Source organism: Oncorhynchus nerka, linkage group LG13 (assembly GCF_034236695.1).
Source record: "Oncorhynchus nerka isolate Pitt River linkage group LG13, Oner_Uvic_2.0, whole genome shotgun sequence".
Classification (NCBI taxonomy): domain Eukaryota; kingdom Metazoa; phylum Chordata; class Actinopteri; order Salmoniformes; family Salmonidae; genus Oncorhynchus; species Oncorhynchus nerka.
In genome coordinates this window covers 12,427,908-12,446,458 of record NC_088408.1, presented here as the reverse complement: position 1 = coordinate 12,446,458, position 18,551 = coordinate 12,427,908, and the positions used below count along the sequence as shown (strand labels likewise).

Below are 18,551 nucleotides of genomic sequence, written 5' to 3'. Positions count from 1 at the left end.
ACATATTTGATCTCTGGATGGGACGGGGAACAGTTACATATTTAATCTCTGGATGGGACGGGGAACAGTATTACATATTTAATCTCTGGATGGGAAGGGGAACAGTATTACATATTTAATCTCTGGATGGGAAGGGGAACAGTATTACATATTTAATCTCTGGATGGGAAGGGGAACAGTATTACATATTTAATCTCTGGATGGGAACAGTATTACATATTTAATCTCTGGATGGGACGGGGAACAGTCAGGACATCAATTTAAAAGGAATGTGAAACAAGTGGAAAACAATCCCTCCTGAGAAAACCCCCCTCTTTTTTTCAGTGTATATCACTCTTCAGTTCTCGCAGAATGGTTGTGAATTCCTGGGATCAAGAATAAAATACGTCTGTGTGAATTGTTGTTCCTTTTGAAGCTGTATGTTTCTGTCTCTAAATGAAATGGCAGCTGAAGTCACCCATTACCCAGGCCTAGTGAACAGGCAGGTACTAGGCTCTAAGGCCTAAGAGAGGTCGCCCGCGTGCCAGCCTGGTTCTGCTCTCTAAATGAAATGGCAGCTGAAGTCACCCATTACCCAGGCCTAGTGAACAGGCAGGTACTAGGCTCTAAGGCCTAAGAGAGGTCGCCCGCGTGCCAGCCTGGTTCTGCTCTCTAAATGAAATGGCAGCTGAAGTCACCCATTACCCAGGCCTAGTGAACAGGCAGGTACTAGGCTCTAAGGCCTAAGAGAGGTCGCCCGCGTGCCAGCCTGGTTCTGCTCTCTAAATGAAATGGCAGCTGAAGTCACCCATTACCCAGGCCTAGTGAACAGGCAGGTACTAGGCTCTAAGGCCTAAGAGAGGTCGCCCGCGTGCCAGCCTGGTTCTGCTCTCTAAATGAAATGGCAGCTGAAGTCACCCATTACCCAGGCCTAGTGAACAGGCAGGTACTAGGCTCTAAGGCCTAAGAGAGGTCGCCCGCGTGCCAGCCTGGTTCTGCTCTCTTGCCAGCTCCTCATGGGATTGACAATGGAGTAGTAATAAACTAAAACCCATCAGGTGACAAGGGAGGGTCTGGAATAGAGGGCGTGACCAATAGTCCTTTAAAGGGTGTGGTTTACCTGTTTAATTGTTTTACTGGTTAATGGTTGTAATCACTAATGGTTTAACAGGTTTTTACTAATGGGTTTACAGGTTAATGGATTAAATAGGGAATGCTTTCATTTTGTTTCCAGGTGTGGTTCGTCTGAGGCAGCTGTCAGAGAACACTACGTATTTCAGGAGGAAACTCAGAGAGATGGGCTTCATCATCTATGGCAACGATGACTCTCCTGTTGTACCCATGATGCTCTACATGCCCGCCAAGATCGGGTAGGTCTGGTAATGGCTAGTTAGAGATGTTTACCAGAACACAAACAAAACACCAAGACAGACTAGGTTTTATCAGTCCGTCGCGTAACATCTTGGTCAACTCACACAGTTTTAGACTAAATAACCACGGTGATCAGATTGTTTCTGTTCACTTTCCTCTGACACGATCAACATGGCATTCCTCAGTCAGTCACAGAATAAGCAGATTGTTCACACATTGGTCACATGTTCTCTAACCCCGCTCTGTGATTGGTTTTCTCTCAGGGCGTTCGGTAGGGAGATGTTGAAGAGGAACATTGGGACGGTGGTGGTTGGCTTTCCGGCCACGCCCATCATAGAGTCCAGGGCCAGGTTCTGTGTGTCTGCTGCCCACACCAGAGATATTTTGGACACGGTGAGACAACCAATCATGGACTAGAGTCAAAGGACTCCCCCCCCCACCCCCCCATACTCAATAGGATATTTTGTCTCTCTCACTCAATGGGATATTTTGTCTCTCTCACTCAATAGGATATTTTGTCTCTCTCACTCAATAGGATATTTTGTCTCTCTCACTCAATAGGATATTTTGTCTCTCTCTCACTCAATAGGATATTTTGTCTCTCTCTCACTCAATAGGATATTTTGTCTCTCTCACTCAATAGGATATTTTGTCTCTCTCTCTCTCAATAGGATATTTTGTCTCTCTCACTCAATAGGATATTTTGTCTCTCTCACTCAATAGGGTTTGTGTTCATCACTAGTTATATTCTATTCAACTCTCTGAGATGTTAGTATGGGATGGAAGGAGAAGAAACTGCATTTGAGTATTGAGATGCACCTCAAGTCTCTGTGGTCCTAGAATTGGGTCCAGTTCAATTGATGGGAATGTTGTCTATACGTTGTATATCAGTGGTTAGATTGTATGGTGAAGACAGCGTCATCCCTTTTAATAGCTGAAAGAATCCCTCCACATCTCTTCAAAGCAGTGGGACTGACTGCCACTTCCCCAGTGTTGAGTCAGTCAAGCCTGGCTTCTGACTTTCATGGCTGATGTGCTGCTGGTGTGGAAGACCGGAAAGGCATTTCAATATGTGCTTTATTAGAGAGGGTGAGAGGGTTCAGAAAATATTTTCCTTTCAAATACTTAAACTGGGCTCAATAGAGTTTGCCTGGCGCAATGGAACCAACAATCGTCCCATAATTAGCAACCCCACCCGTCTGGTACACCCAGGCAGGCTCAATCACGTCTACAACATGTTTTGGGAGAACACCTATTGTTTGAACCCAGGTGTGGGTGGGAGACCTGGAAGGATGACAGCACAGGCCATTACTATGGTGGATCAGCGAGCTCAGACACTTTTATTTAAGGAGTGTTGTCTGACCAAGGACAGTCCATCTTTTTGATGAGTGGGTCAACACTGTTTTTAATAGTCCGCTTCACTTGTTGAAATGTATGAAGACACTTTTTTCCTCTCTTTACAAAGTTCAGAGAAGGTATGAAACAAAGAAAGTGGAGAAAGATAGATTGTTTCCAAGGGGGTTGCGGACCGATGGTATTGCAGGGCCGATAACGTCTCCTGAGGTATGTGGTGTAGTTTTAGCTCTAGTTGTGTATTCTTTGTTCACCCTTACGCATTTATCTTCACTAACAGTTTCATCAGGTGAATTTCAGGGTTCAGCAACCCTCACAATGCTGTAAGAAACCCCCACCCCCCCCATCTCAATCTCCTGGGTCAGCAGGAAATACTCCTGCTTCTTATGCTCAACATTCTGCTGTTGATCTTGATGTTGTATAGCTTCTCATTTCTCCACAGTAGAGGATTCTGCTTCTGAGACCAAATGGAATCCATCCAGCTCTCTCTCTCTCTCTCATACTGTTGTTGATGTTGAGTAGCTTCTCATTTCTCCATTTGTTGTTTAATCTTCTCTCCTGTCTTCCCCAGGCGTTGGAGGCCATCAGTGAGGTAGGAGATATATTACAGCTGAAGTATTCTAGACACCAGAGACGTCCTCATCTCCCCTCCTCCCTGGGTTCATGGTCCTCTGAGGAGAGTCTGCTCCAGGAGCCCAGCCACGTCAAGCCTTCTGTCATGTAACTAACTGAAATTGCCTACACTGGTGTAGGGTCAAGTTGCCTCTAGATGCTGATCTTTTGTCAGTTTAGAATTTTTCCCCACTAATAGTTAATGTTAGGATTGGGGGATGGAAAGCTGATCCTAGATCTGTACCTAAGTGAAACTTCACCAGGTCTGAACAGTCACCATGTGCCCAGAGGGTTTTCTTAATGCATCTTAACTTATTGTGACTTCATTTTTTTGAGTTTGTACCTTAATGTTGAGTCTTAAATATGTCTTTGTGCATTATGGGGTCTTCCAATGCAATAATAACAAGATTACATTGACATTGTAGTAATTTAGAAGACTCTTATCCAGAGCCACTTACTGGAGCACCTTGCTCAACGGCACATTGACAGCTTTTTCACTGATTCGGCTCAGGGATTCGAACCAGCTACCTTTTAGCTTACAGACCCAACACTTTAAACCAATAGGCTTCCTGCTGCGTTTCTTAAATGTATTTTCAGCTTTTAAGATGGGTTTTAATATTAAAATATACAGTACCACTTGTTTGGTTACACCAATGGTTGGTTACTGGCAGGAGTTATATAACAGACAAAGTTAATAAATAATATATATCATTCCTTACGTTAGTAGGGCACTAAATATAGGCCTTCATATCACATGGGGTACATCAAGTGTCAACCTTTTATTTTTTACATTTTATTTAACTTAAACCTTTCCACTCTAATCAGTGTTTTATACTTGAATATTGTCATTGGGTCCTTTCTCTAACCACATATATGTATTGTACATTATCTACTGTTTATACTGTAAATTAACATGTGAACATCTTCTTTGACTTAACATCGTAGCTAGTCACCAATCACAGAGCTGCTTTCCATGAGTAGTCCTAGCTCTCTCTGTAATCTACGTATCACACCTGGCTCATGTTCATTAGGGCACGTCTCTGCCAAAACAAGCATTTCTTATTGGACAAGCCCTGGTAGTCCCTCCCAGTTTCAGTTAGTTTTGTTCCATTTTGTGCCTAATGAACACGACTTTGTTCCAAAAAGATCCGTTGAAATATTTAGAATAGTAGGGGGGGGGGGTCCCTTTGAAGAGCCGACCATGTTGTGAATGTTTTATTTTCTATCATATTTTTCAGCCTTTTAACATTTAGTGTTCTTTACACCTGTGCTGGAATAACTTGAACTCATATGTCTTAAACATTTTGAACAGAGTCTCTTTAACGTATCCATGAATGAAGATTCTCTAATACTGCTATAGGATAAATAAGAGCCAGGTCGTGTTGTGTGTTTCTTAGGATCGGCTTCCTGGAATAGAAAATGCATATATTTCAATGGAGATTCTTGCCTTCATCTGTGTGCGGGAAACTGCCCGTTACTGAAGACACATGTCATGTGAATATCTAACTGTATATCTGAACCTAAGTGCTTATTCTATTATTAAACAACCCAGCGCTGATGTCTTCTTCCTGAACAATGACACGCTGGGTGTAATGTAACCACACTGTCTATCTGTACGTATGACCATGCTGCATCCTAACCGTGCTTCTCTGATGTACAGATATGTCCTTATTTGGAAACCCCTTCCTATGGATACCCTCTTTATAAGGTATTATAAGTGCATCCATAATGCCTTATGAGCTATGTATATTGCATTATACTGCCTTATGAGCTATGTATATTGCATTATAATGCACAAAATAGGTTTAATACATGACGTTTTTCTATTTATTGCAAATTCCCTATAGTATTTCATTCTGCCTTGTTTTGGGGAAGATGTTTCTAATATAATATCTCTGACATGTCTTCAGTGCTAGTACTACTGATGGGCATTGGAAATGCAAAGATGATGTAGCCTCACTGAAATGACGGGCTTTACGGCTGGCTAACGGCGGGCTTTACGGCTGGCTAACGGCGGGCTTTACGGCTGGCTAACGGCGGGCTTTACGGCTGGCTAACGACAGGCTAACGGCGGGCTTTACGGCTGGCTAACGGCGGGCTTTACGGCTGGCTAACGGCGGGCTTTACGGCTGGCTAACGGCGGGCTTTACGGCTGGCTAACGACAGGCTAACGACGGGCTTTACGGCTGGCTAACGACGGGCTTTACGGCTGGCTAACGGCTGGCTAACGACGGGCTTTACGGCTGGCTAACGGCGGGCTTTACGGCTGGCTAACGGCGGGCTTTACGGCTGGCTAACGACTGCTTGGTTTGAAGGAAGCGTCTTTACCGCCGACTGTCTCACAGTGATTCTTCTTATCTGATATGACATTCCAGAATTAGCTGGTTTTGTTTTGGCTGGCTTGTATATTTGTTATTTTATTTTGTGTAAATTATATATTTGATTTTCAATGGGACAACCTATGGGTCATTTCAAGTGTAATATTGTGGTAAGTCAAATATCCGGTTTGTAGTTGAGGTGTGTGAGTGTAGAAATGTATCGAACAGAACTGAGGCTAGCACTGTGATCATTCCACCACTACAAGCTCCTTTTAAACTATCTCTTGACATTTTAAAGTGTCTAGAACTTGTTTAACAGTAAAACTGAAACCTTGTTGATTCTGCATTGTATTTAGTTCAAGCTGGGTGAGTCCATGTAGTTAGTCTCTCTTAGTGCCATTCGGGACCCTTTTTCCTATAGTGTACTACTTTTAACCACAGCCTTAGTCAAAAGTAGTGCACTATATAGGCAATGGGGCACAATTTGGGATGCCTGCTCCGTATCCTGTTCCCATCTCTATTGAGACAGGATGTGATTGCTGATATCCAGCAACATGATCTCAGGAAGGCTTTTTACATTTCTACAAAGCAAATAACATTTAGCTTCATATGTCATTAATCACTGGCCCATTTTTTTTAAAGTAAATGTGTTTTTAAAATGAAAAGATTAAAAAGTTCTTTGATGTAAAATGACATTGTTTAACCAGCAATGGGAGAGATTTGTGAACTGACCTACTATGTACGCGGCTGTATAAATCCTGTATGTTATCAGTAGGCTTTTACCTTGCCAAGTTCAATGTTTGGAGATAGTCAGGGTTGAAAGATAAACCATTTGAGGTTTTTGAAGCAATGGTGTGTGTTAAACCGTGCTGTTGGAAACGGTGCTGAGATTAAATCTGTCTTTGTTTGTATCAAGCTCTAGGTTAGCTTTGTCTTTTGGCAAAGGTCTATATACATACGCACGATGTGTAATGTCATCTATCGGAAAGTCTTTACAGAATGAATACCATTAAATGACTTACAACCTGTTTGTATCTTAAAGAAGACATCTCTTGATTTATTCCGTTTTATTTGTTACACACACTAACCTATAGAGAAATGTATCTATCACTATGACTAACACCAACATCTGTATGTCTAATGAAAATGATAGAACAAATGATTTGTTCTATCCTTCTCATTGTTGAGTTAAGCAAATATAGGCATCTCTCATTGGAAAAAAAACACCTACCTGTATGACTCAACATATCCTATTTAACATTGTTAGTCCGTCCCAAAAATGTCTCCAGTCACTTTTATGTTCTTTCCTTGAGCTGTTAATTTTTTAAATACACCCCCCCCCTCTGTTCTGTCTTAACATCTGTGGATATTTACCTATTATTCTGAGAACAAATGTGGTCACGATCTGTCTAGATGCATTCCACACACAACTCATTTGTAGTCAATTTAGAACTGTACAACTCACTGTAGATGCGCCTGCTTCGATGGGGCCAGAAGCCAAGCTTTTATTACGAGTCTGAATGGCAACAATGCAAGAAGCTGTCGTGTGGGGAAATGTAGGTGGCTCTTTTCATCTAGTTTTTATCTTGTTCGACAGCTCAGACATGCATCGCATGTGGCAAGGACTACAGACTATCACACCCAAAAAATACAAATGCAGCTGTGTGGTGCCCACTGAAGCCTTCCTCCCAGCCAAACTTAACACATTCTGTGCTCGCTTCGAGGCAGACAATACTGAGCCATTCAGGAAGACTCCCGCTGCTCTTGACGTCTAGGTGCTTTCGCTATCCGAGGCTTATGTGAGGAAAATGCTCAGAGTGAATACTCACAAAGCCGCTGGCACCCAGAGTGTGTGCTGACCAGCTTGCAGGCGTATTCTCCGCTATCTTCTCAGACCCAATCCAATTAGCCTACCGCTCCAACAGAACCATGGAAGATGCCATTTCCATCACACGGTCGTAACACATCTGGACAAGAGGAACACCTATTTGAGATTGCTGTTCATTGACTACAGTTCAGCATTCAACACTATTGTTCCCTCCAAGCTCGTCACCAAGCTCAGAGCCCTGGGTCTGGATACCACCCTCTGTAACGGGATCCTGGACTTCCTGAAGGGCAGACCACAGGCTGTGAGGATTGGCAACAACAACATGGACTCTTTAATACAGGGTTGGTGACGACACCACGGTTGTAGGCCTGATAACCAACAATGATGAGTCAGCCTATAGGGAGAAGGTAAGTGAACTGTCATAGTGGTGTCATGACAACAACCTCTCCCTCAATGTCAAACGAAGAAAGCAGGGGGAGACGTGCCCCGATCCACATCAATAGAGCGTCACAAGTTAAGTTCTGACCCTAGTTCTGCACCGACAACATCATCACGTCTTGTCGAGAGGGTACAACAGCATCTCTACTCGGCATGCCACCTCTGGTCCTCTCCAAATACTACCGCTGCACCACCCCATCCAGGACATCACTGGTACCGTGCCCCCCCCCCCAAATCCAGGACATCACTGGAAACGGTGCCTTAGGAAGGCACGCAGTATCATCAAGGACCCCATACACCCTGGCCACGAGCTGTTCTCTACCTTAACCATCGGGCAGATGGTATCGGAGCATGAGGTCTGATACCGACAGGCTCAGAGACAGTTTCTATCTAAAAAGTACATTATTTCCTTTAGGAATGTAGTGAAGTACAGGTCATAAACAGTTAAAAATATAAATGATAAAGTACAGATACTACTAAATAGTACTTTAAAGTATTTTTGCTTAAGTACTTTACACCACTGCCTGTGAGGGTATATGGACAGACATGATTATGCAGTAGAACAACCCTGAAAACAGATTGATGGCCTTGATGCTGTCTGTGAATCAATGGAGATGTGATGTTTCCTTCCCAACCTGTAGCATCTTGCTTCCACAACCCTATCATGGTTATAGGTTCACCGTGTGCATCCCTGCCAGTTGATAATGCCCTTAATTAAGACAGAGAGCTGAGTCCCTGTGATTCTATAGTAAGAATGTATCGGTCTAAGAAGTGTTAGTTCTGCCGGGTTCTCCAAATCTGTGTTGAACTGTAAAAACAAATTGATGTCATCTGTAGAACACCGTTGATGAAGAAAATGGAGTCAACATCCGAATCCTGTTGATCCATGGTGTTTAAGATAATCTAATAATGTAAGCAGTTTGAACACACGAGTAAAATTATAGTAAAATTAGACATATCCATGTGTGATTGAATCAGGGTGGAAAGTTAAATCCTGATTCCTATTAATCCACATAGTGATGACGTCACAAATTACGACTACCTTTTGAGGGACACACATCAGTGGTTCTATACTTGAGAAACACACTGTCAAATTGAACTGGTCAATGAAGTTCATAAGCTTGACTAATACACATCTGAAGCTTCTAATGTGTCCCAGAATGAACTTTTATTTTCAAAGAAACCTTGTCTCCAGTGTAGATCTCATCTCAATGTTCTACTCCATCATTTTCCAATCCTCCCCTCTTCCTAACAAAATCAACACCGACAGACCAGTTCCTCTTTGATCCAATCCCTTTGTTTGTATCCAACACTGGAGATAGAGGAGCTCTGGGTAATAAACACGTCATAAAAACATTCTGCCGGTTCTAATATGGAGGAAGTTTGTCTGTTTTGTCTCCAATTGAAAGCAGATTGCAGCTCTACATGTGCTAAGGCTGGGGATCATTCAATCTCTATGGGTTCAGCTTTGTAAGATCAGTCAGCGGGCCTGGATGGTCCTGGTTAAGGTACATCAAATGGAAAAACAAAGTCTGCTTCTCTCCTTGGCTGTCTAGCTGGAACCCTGAGAGAGATACTGAGGGCGCCCTTCACTGATCAGGCTCTTGTGAAAACATTACATTTGGTAATGATGCTACTCTGAGTAAAAACGCAGGCCTGTCAAAGTTCGCTAATGTGTTTTTGTAATGTAGTGGATGAGTAGAGGCCTAGTGGGAGTTGAGGGAAGTCAGCCACACAGAGAAACAGAACATTGGGCATTAATAGAGGCCTAGTGGGAGTTGAGGGAAGTCAGCCACACAGAGAAACAGAACATTGGGCATTAATAGAGGCCTAGTGGGAGTTGAGGGAAGTCAGCCACACAGAGAAACAGAACATTGGGCATTAATAGAGGCCTAGTGGGAGTTGAGGGAAGTCAGCCACACAGAGAAACAGAACATTGGGCATTAATAGAGGCCTAGTGGGAGTTGAGGGAAGTCAGCCACACAGAGAAACAGAACATTGGGCATTAATAGAGGCCTAGTGGGAGTTGAGGAAGTCAGCCACACAGAGAAACAGAACATTGGGCATTAATAGAGGCCTAGTGGGAGTTGAGGGAAGTCAGCCACACAGAGAAACAGAACATTGGGCATTAATAGAGGCCTAGTGGGAGTTGAGGGAAGTCAGCCACACAGAGAAACAGAACATTGGGCATTAATAGAGGCCTAGTGGGAGTTGAGGGAAGTCAGCCACACAGAGAAACAGAACATTGGGCATTAATAGAGGCCTAGTGGGAGTTGAGGGAAGTCAGACACACAGAGAAACAGAACATTGGGCATTAGTAGAGGCCTAGTGGGAGTTGAGGGAAGTCAGCCACACAGAGAAACAGAACATTGGGCATTAATCATTTTGCTACTTTTACATTTTGTTCTGAACTTTCAAGAAGAGCTACAAGTCAGAATGTCACAGTACCTTTACACCCGCTGTATTCTGTTCTGTTGATTTGACATCAATGTGTGTAAACTGGACTGAATAAGTGTAACAGTATAAGTGGTCACCAAACTACGGCCCGCGGGCCGGATACGGCTCGTCAGCACATTTGGCCCGGCCCTCTGAACAATACCAGAGACGCTATCGATTTTTTTTCCTATTTGGCCTCCAGAAAAAAAATCCTAGGCCCGGCCCTGTCAAAGAGAGAACGGAATAATGGCGAAAAGGTTAGGTAAGAGAAAAATTGATTCAGAATGCAGGGTGTTTAACCTGCAGTGGACAAACTTTTTTTTTTTGTTCAATGCAAAGAAAAGGCTGTTTGTCTCATCTGTCAAGAGACGGTGGCGGTATTCAAAGAATACAATCTTCGCCGACACTATGAATCCCGTCACAAAGACAAGTACGATAGCTTGCAAGGCCAAATACGAGCAGACAAACTCTCAAAGCTAAAAAGTGGACTACTATCTCAGCAGAATACATTTGTACGCCAAGCTCAGCTGAACCAGGCATCCGTTCGGGCCAGCTTTCGGGTTGCTAAACTGATAGCAAGAAGCGGTAAGCCTTTCACTGACGGAGAGTTTGTTAAGAAATGTATGGATGCTGTCGCGGAGGAGGTGTGTCCCGAGAAGAAAGATGCATTTAATGCCGTAAGTCTGTCGGCGAGTACAATCACCAGACGCGTTGAAGAAATCGGGAGTAATGTATATGCCCAGCTGCAGCAGAAGACGAAAGAATTTGACTTTTTTTCATTAGCACTGGATGAGAGCACGGACGTGCAAGACACAGCGCAACTGCTCATTTTTATTCCCAGCCTTCATATCAGTTTGAGTTGGCTGAGTTACAGAACTGTGATGTTCTGAAAGACGCATTCAAGCCCAACAGTCTCATTGACTTCTATGCCGCCCTCCCAAACGACACATATCCAAACATAAAAAAACACGCAATGAAAATGTCCACAGTTTTTGGCAGCACGTATATCTGCGAGAAAACCTTTTCTCGCATGAAACTGCTGAAAACCCCGATGAGATCAAGATTGACAGATGAACATTTGCATCAGTGCTTGAGACTGGCTGTAACTAGAATGGAACCTGATATTCAACTTCTCACCAGCCAGATGCAGGCCCACAGTTCACACTGATGAACATACATAGGTAAGCTCACTTTTCTGACTTGAATGAATCATTCTGAGCATAAACAAATATAATCATAATAAAATCTACTGGGATAAAATCCATCTTTACAACCATACTGGTAGTGAAATGTATTGTGCTGTGTAGGTGCTGTATCACTTAGTTCAGTTTCTCAACCTGCTTCTTTTGTGGTTTTCACAGGGAAGTTGATGAGAGAGAGCTGCAAACAGCGGTGTCTACAAGCCTACTGGAACCTACAAAAGGATTATAAGGAAGGAACACAAGAACTTTAAGAGACTGCTCATATGTGTCAGAGAGATTCTGCTCTGACAACTGAGCTGAACTTTTATCTGTTAAGATTGTGCATGGCACGACAGAAAGTTAATGTTCCATGGCTTTTTTTTCTATGAAGAACCCAGAGAGAGTTATTTAGTTATTATTTATTTCCTGTTTTTTCTGTGAAGAACTCAGAGAGGGTTATTTAGTTATTATTTATTTCATTAATAGTGTTATTATTTGTTTCCTGACTTTTTTTCTGTAAAGAACCTGGAAAGGGTTATTTGGTTATGTGTGGCTTTCTGGAAAACAATACATTTTTTAAGCTCCCCTACGATCGTCACACTTTTTCTGTTACAAACTGACACCGGCCCCCCATCAGAGAAGGGAAAAGTTGTGTGGCCCTCACAGGAAAAAGTTTGGGGACCCCTGCTTTAGACCGTCCCCTCGCCCATACCCGGGCGCAAACCAGGGACCCTCTGCACACAACAACAGTCACCCACGAAGCATTGTTACCCATCGCTCCACAAAAGCCCTTGCAGAGCAAGGGGAACCACTACTTCAAGGTCTCAGAGCAAGTATGTCACCGATTGAAACGCTATTTAGCGCGCAACACCGCTAACTAGCTAGCCGTTTCACATCCGTTACATAAGGACCCTTTCAAACGAGCCAGAAAATGTCTTTATATTCATCGTTGTATTTGTCACGACACAGTTTCACTGAAATACAATAAAAATATCAAAGTATATACAGACACTTGATATAGTCACTGTTGGGAGTGGTCCTGTCATGCGACGTCACCGTGGCGCCAGTGTCTGTCCGTAGTAGAGTTGCAACATTCCTGAAACTTAACCAACGTCTTTTTTTTTCTACAGAAATCCCGGTTGGATGATTCCTCTCGCAGCATTTCTGATTCCAGAAATTGTCAGCATTTCAGAGAAACCTGGGAAAGTTGTACGATTTTTTTTGCAACCTTAGTCCGTAATAGTGCCCCATGTGGGTTTTAGAAGAGTCAAAGTTGGAGCAGACTTTAAAAAAACGGACAATAAATACTGTACAATGCGGTAGTAACACTAGTTTAGGAAATCACAAAAGATCGAACATGCTTTTAAACAGAAACTCACATGATACAAATGAATAATGCAGCATTTCTGCCAAGTCATCCCTTCACAATTATAATATATAAACATGGGTATATATGCTTACACACCATCGTTTGTGTTTTTTATACATTAAATAAAAGGTCTTCGTACATGTCATTCCAAAACTAGATTTCCCGATAAAGGTTTGGAGCGTAAACATTAAGACTATAGGTGTTCCCTCTATAATGAAGCCTTTGCCAATACAACACAGCAACGCAAAAAGCTATTTAAATGTAATTACATTCATTGAAAGACTACATTAAAGACTACATGCCAAATAACGCACAAAAAGGATCATTTCGTAATTTTAAGTGTTTTTATCCACTATCCATTTTCCTCTGCAGTTTCCATTTCCCTAACATGTACCATGTATGTGAATGAGCATTCTGAACCACTGGGTCCCGATACTTCTCCACTGTTGAGGTACATGTCAAAATGGACTATATTCTCGAACAACTTGAGTTCCCCTGAGAAAACTAGAAACATCCATGATTGAAGGTTATCAAGCTGTCATTGTTGAGACTGTGGATCATAAATTCAGTCCAGACCAGATCACGCCACCTTGGAAGAACATCTGTTTAGCATGTTATCATGAATTACCATGAATTGCTGGAGGTTGTTGTTCTTGTTTGTCAAGATCTTTAGACCCAATTCTCTCAGCCATAAATATATATTTGAAAGAAGAATCGCTGAAATTCATGCACGTTAGTGCAACCATATGTAGATTCCTCTCCAGTCCCTATCACATCTGAAGTATATTCTCTTAGCAGCATCGTTAAGACTTTTCAATTGGCCCAGACATGTTCCGTCTCACCATTCCCCTCTTCAAAATAAGACTTACCACAGTATCAAACATCTCACATAGCAAAATCATATAAGGAAGTATGTTAACCATAGTTATGTTGCTCTGTTCAGCAGTGTTGGGATTTGTTACTCGAAAAGGTTTTATTACTAGTTACATTTTTAACAAAAGTAACACGTTCGTTTCAATATTACTTCATTTAAAAAATCTTTCGGAGGGAGAAAGGCGAGCTGCTCACGCTACCAAAGATAAGCTACTTACTAACTCAGGTTGGAGCTGCTTTAGTCTAAAGCTAGTCTAAAGGTGCAGTGCTATCATATGGGCTACTTAATTAGCCATGTAGACTGTCAGCCAAATGTCTCTACAAACTTCTCTATCATTTCATTGAACATCTTTCTCTCGAGCCGCCAGTTATGGTTATAGAGCGCAAGTAGGCGGACCCATAATGATGTATAGAGGACACACCTGCCAGTAGACGGGAAAACAGCCCTCTAAGGGCGTTTCTATGGACAGCAGCTGTCATGACATTTTGACAAAACAGGCTTCTCCGCTGCTCGACAACTAAACGAGGAAACGACTCGAGATCAGATCATGGAAACACGTGGCCGGTAGAGATGTGATTCTGAAAGTAACGCATGTTTGACAAAGTAAATGTAATAATACACTATAGTTACAGAAGTATGTGGACACCCCTTCAAATGAATGGATTTGGCTATTGCAGCACTTACTGACAGGTGTCTAAAATCTCCATAGACAAACATTGGCAGTAGAATGGCGTTACTGAAGAGCTCAGTGACTTTCAACGTGGGACCATCAAAGGATGCCACCTTTCCAACAAGTCAGTTCATCAAATTTCTTCCCTGCTAGAGCTGCCCCCATGTCCTGCTAGAGCTGCCCCCATGTCCTGCTAGAGCTGCCCCGGTCAACTGTAAGTGCTGTTATTGTGAAGTGGAAACGTCTAGGAGCAAATGAAATGGGTTTCCATGGCCGAGCAGCCGCACGCACACAAGCCTAAAATCACAATGCACAAGGCCAAGCGTGGGTTGGAGGGGTGTAAAGCTCGCTGCCATTGAACTCTGGAGCATTGGAAACACGTTCTCTGGAGTATTGAATCACGGTTCACCATCTGGCAGTCTGACAGACTGCCCCAATGTATAGTGCCGACTGTAAAGTTTGGTGAAGGAGGAATAATGGTCTGTGGCTGTTTTTCATGGTTCAGGCTAGGCCCCTTAGTTCCAGTGAAGGGAAATAGGCGTTACTCTGGACCCTGATCTCTCTTTTGATGAACATATCAAGACCATTTCAAGGACAGCTTTTTTCCATCTACGTAACATTGCAAAAATCAGAAACTTTCTGTCCAACAATGATGCAGAAAAATGTATAATTTTGTCACTTCTACATTTACATTTACATTTAAGTCATTTAGCAGACGCTCTTATCCAGAGCAACTTACAAATTGGTGCATTCTAGATTAGACTACTGCAATGCTCTACTTTCCGGCTACCCGGATAAAGCACTAAATAAACTTCTGTTAGTGCTAAACACGGCTGCTAGAATCCTGACTAGAACCAAACAATTTGATCATATTACTCCAGTGCTAGCCTCCCTACACTGGCTTCCTGTCAAGGCAAGCGCTGATTTCAAGGTTTAACTGCTAACCTACAAAGCATTACATGGGCTCCTACCTATCTTTCTGATTTGGTCCTGCCGTACATACGTACGCTATGATCACAAGACGCAGGCCTCCTAATTGTCCCTAGAATTTCTAAGCAAACAGCTGGAGGCAGGGCTTTCTCCTATAGAGCTCCATTTTTATGGAATGGTCTGCCTACCCATGTGAGAGACGCAGACTCAGTCTCAACCTTTAAGTCTTTATTGAAGACTCATCTCTTCAGTAGGTCCTATTATTGAGTGTAGTCTGGCCCAGGAGTGTGAAGGTGAACGGAAAGGCACTGGAGCAACGAAACGCCCTTGCTGTCTCTGCCTGGCCGGTTCCCCTCTCTCCACTGAGATTCTCTGCCTCTAACCCCATTACAGGGCTTACTGGTGCTCTTCCATGCCGTCCCTAGGAGGGGTGCGTCACTTGAGTGGGTTGAGTCACTGATGTGATGTTCCTGTCCAAGGTTGGCGCCCACCCCCCTCCCCCTTGGGTTGTGCCGTGGCGGAGATCTTTGTAGGCTATACTCGGCCTTGTCTCAGGATGGTAAGTTGGTGGTTGAAGATATCCCTCTAGTGGTGTGGTGGATGTGCTTTGGCAAAGTGGGTGGGGTTATATCCTTCCTGTTTGGCCCTGTCCGGGGGTGTCCTCGGATGGGGCCACAGTGTCTCCTGACCCCTCCTGTCTCAGCCTCCAGTATTTATGCTGCAGGAGTTATGTGTCGGGGGGCTAGGGTCAGTCTGTTACATCTGGAGTATTTCTCCTGTCTTATTCGGTGTCCTGTGTGAATTTAAGTATGCTCTCTCTAATTCTTTCTTTCTCAGAGGACCTGAGCCCTAGAACCATGCCTCAGGACTACCTGGCCTGATGACTCCTTGCTGTCCCCAGTCCACCTGGCCGTGCTGCTGCTCCAGATTCAACTGTTCTGCCTGTGGCTATGGAACCTTGACCTGTTCACCGGACGTGCCACCTGTCCCAGACCTGCTGTTTTCAACTCTCTAGAGACAGCAGGAGTGGTAGAGATACTCTGAATGATCGGCTATGAAAAGCCAACTGACATTTATTCCTGAGGTGCTGACCTGTTGCACCCTTGACAACCACTGTGATTATTATTATTTGACCCTGCTGGTCATCTATGAACTTTTGAACATCTTGGCCATGTTCTGTTACAATCTCCACCCGGCACAGCCAGAAGAGGACTGGCCACCCCTCATAGCCTGGTTCGTCTCTAGGTTTCTTCCTAGGTTCTGGCCTTTCTAGGGAATTTTTCCTAGCCACCATGCTTCTACACCTGCATTGCTTGCTGTTTGGGGTTTATCAGCTGATGTAAGAAGGGCTTTATAAATACATTTGATTTGATTTGAAATCTTAACGCTACAGCATACAATGACATTCTAGACGATTCTGTCTAAGGCCCAATTCTGGGGAAGGCCCTTTCCCGTTTCAGCATGACAATGCCCCCATGCACAAAATGAGGTTCATACAGAAATAGTTTGTTGAGATCGGTTTGGAAGAACTTGACTGGCCTGCACAGAGCCCTGACGTCAACCCCATTGAACACCTTTGGGATGAATTGGAACACCAACTGCGAGCCAGGCCAAATCGCCCAACATCAGCTTCCGACCTCACTAACGCTCTTGTGACTGAATGGAAGCAAGTCCACGCAGCAATGTTCCAACATCTAGTGGAAAGACTTCCCAGAAGAGTAGAGGCTGTTATAGCAGCAAAGGGGGGACCAATTCCATATTATTGGCCATGATTTTGAAGTGAGATGTTCGATGAGCAGGTGTCCACATACTTTTGGTCTTGTAATGTATTACCCAATTTGAAAAAGTACCGCGTTACTTTACTCCATTATTGATAAACGTAATCTGATTATATAACATGTTACTTTTGTAACGCGTTACCCCCAACACTGATGGTCAGTCACACAGACAGAGCTCCTACAACACCAACAGGCTAGATGACAACGTCATGCTTACATGCACACAGGAGTATGGACAGACATCGAGAGAGCTGGGAATCTTACTGGATGCGAAACACATCGGCAGGACTGCATCTCTTTTTTTTTGTTCAGTTCAATTAAGTTCAATTATTTTCTGTTGGGCCTGGTCGCATGATGTTTAATGTGCCAACTCCTAACTTGAGATTAACTTGTACCTTCAACTTCACAATCCCCAAACTTCCTATTGACTTTAATGCAATGCAACACATCCCTGCTTTCTTTTCTCAAGTTAGGATTGAACCCCACTGTTCTGGCACATTCTGGGTAATGTAGTTTTGGCAACTGCTCGCGTTCTCAGTACTCCCGGGCCTCCTCCAGCTCGTTCATGAACACGTCCTGGTGGGGGTTCTCCGGGCAGACCAGGCCGTTGTTGGGCGGTCGCAGCGCGTGGAAGTGGCTCCAGTCCCCTTTACACAGGATCCAGGGCAGCACGTCCACCTTGAAGTGGAGCTCCGGTGAGAACTCTGTGCTGATCAGGTTGGGCGTTCCCGCACCCTTCCCCCGCGTGATCAGATGGTCGCGGTTGTCATAGCAACAGTGCTGGGCGGCGAGCGTGGCGACGTCGCCGGAAAGGGCCGAGCGGATGCAAGTCCTCGCCGAGGGTTTGTAGATGTCCAGGCGTTCTTTAGGGCCGCTGGCGTCGCGCCAACGGAACGTCCGGTCGTGTCCCTTGTCGAAGATGCTGACCACGGTGTCGGCGGTGGCCGAGGGGTAAGTGCAGGGGCAGCTGGGTAGTTCTGACAGGACCTGGTTGAGGTATCTCTGGAGGAAGTTGCTCTTACAGTTCAGCCACTTCTCACAGGTGTCCACGTCTAAAGGGAGAGCAGAGGGAGGCCATTGTGTCAATTACCATCTAACTACATAGTTATTTCTGCTCTGTTCTGTCCTGCTCTGTTCTGTCCTGCTCTGTTCTGTCCTGCTCTGTTCTGTCCTGCTCTGTTCTGTCCTGTCCTGCTCTGTTCTGCCCTGCCCTGCTCTGTTCTGTCCTGTCCTGTCCTGCTCTGTTCTGCCCTGCCCTGCTCGGTTCTGCTCTGCCCTGCTCTGCTCTGTCCTGTTCTTCTGCTCTGCTCTGTCCTGTTCTGCTCTGTCCTGTTCTGCTCTGTCCTGTTCTGCTCTGTCCTGTTCTGCTCTGTCCTGTTCTGCTCTGTCCTGTTCTGCTCTGCCCTGCTCTGTT

General features: G+C 44.1%; 2 protein-coding genes across 2 annotated transcripts in view; one reads left to right on the top strand and one right to left on the bottom strand.

Moving 5' to 3' along the window:
* LOC115122692 (serine palmitoyltransferase 2-like) overlaps window positions 1-6,679 on the top strand; it is a 49,047-nt gene extending 42,368 nt beyond the window's left edge. Inside the window, exons 10-12 of the mRNA XM_065026102.1 lie at window positions 1,214-1,349; window positions 1,614-1,743; window positions 3,275-6,679. Coding sequence (XP_064882174.1) covers window positions 1,214-1,349; window positions 1,614-1,743; window positions 3,275-3,427 — 419 coding nt within the window. The 3' untranslated portion in view covers window positions 3,428-6,679. The remainder of the gene's footprint in view (window positions 1-1,213; window positions 1,350-1,613; window positions 1,744-3,274) is intronic.
* Window positions 6,680-12,056: 5,377 nt separating this feature from the next.
* LOC115122870 (isthmin-2-like) overlaps window positions 12,057-18,551 on the bottom strand; it is a 29,163-nt gene continuing 22,668 nt past the window's right edge. The window contains exon 5 of the mRNA XM_065026201.1: window positions 12,057-18,189. Within this exon, the coding sequence (XP_064882273.1) occupies window positions 17,672-18,189 (518 nt within the window). The 3' untranslated portion in view covers window positions 12,057-17,671. The remainder of the gene's footprint in view (window positions 18,190-18,551) is intronic.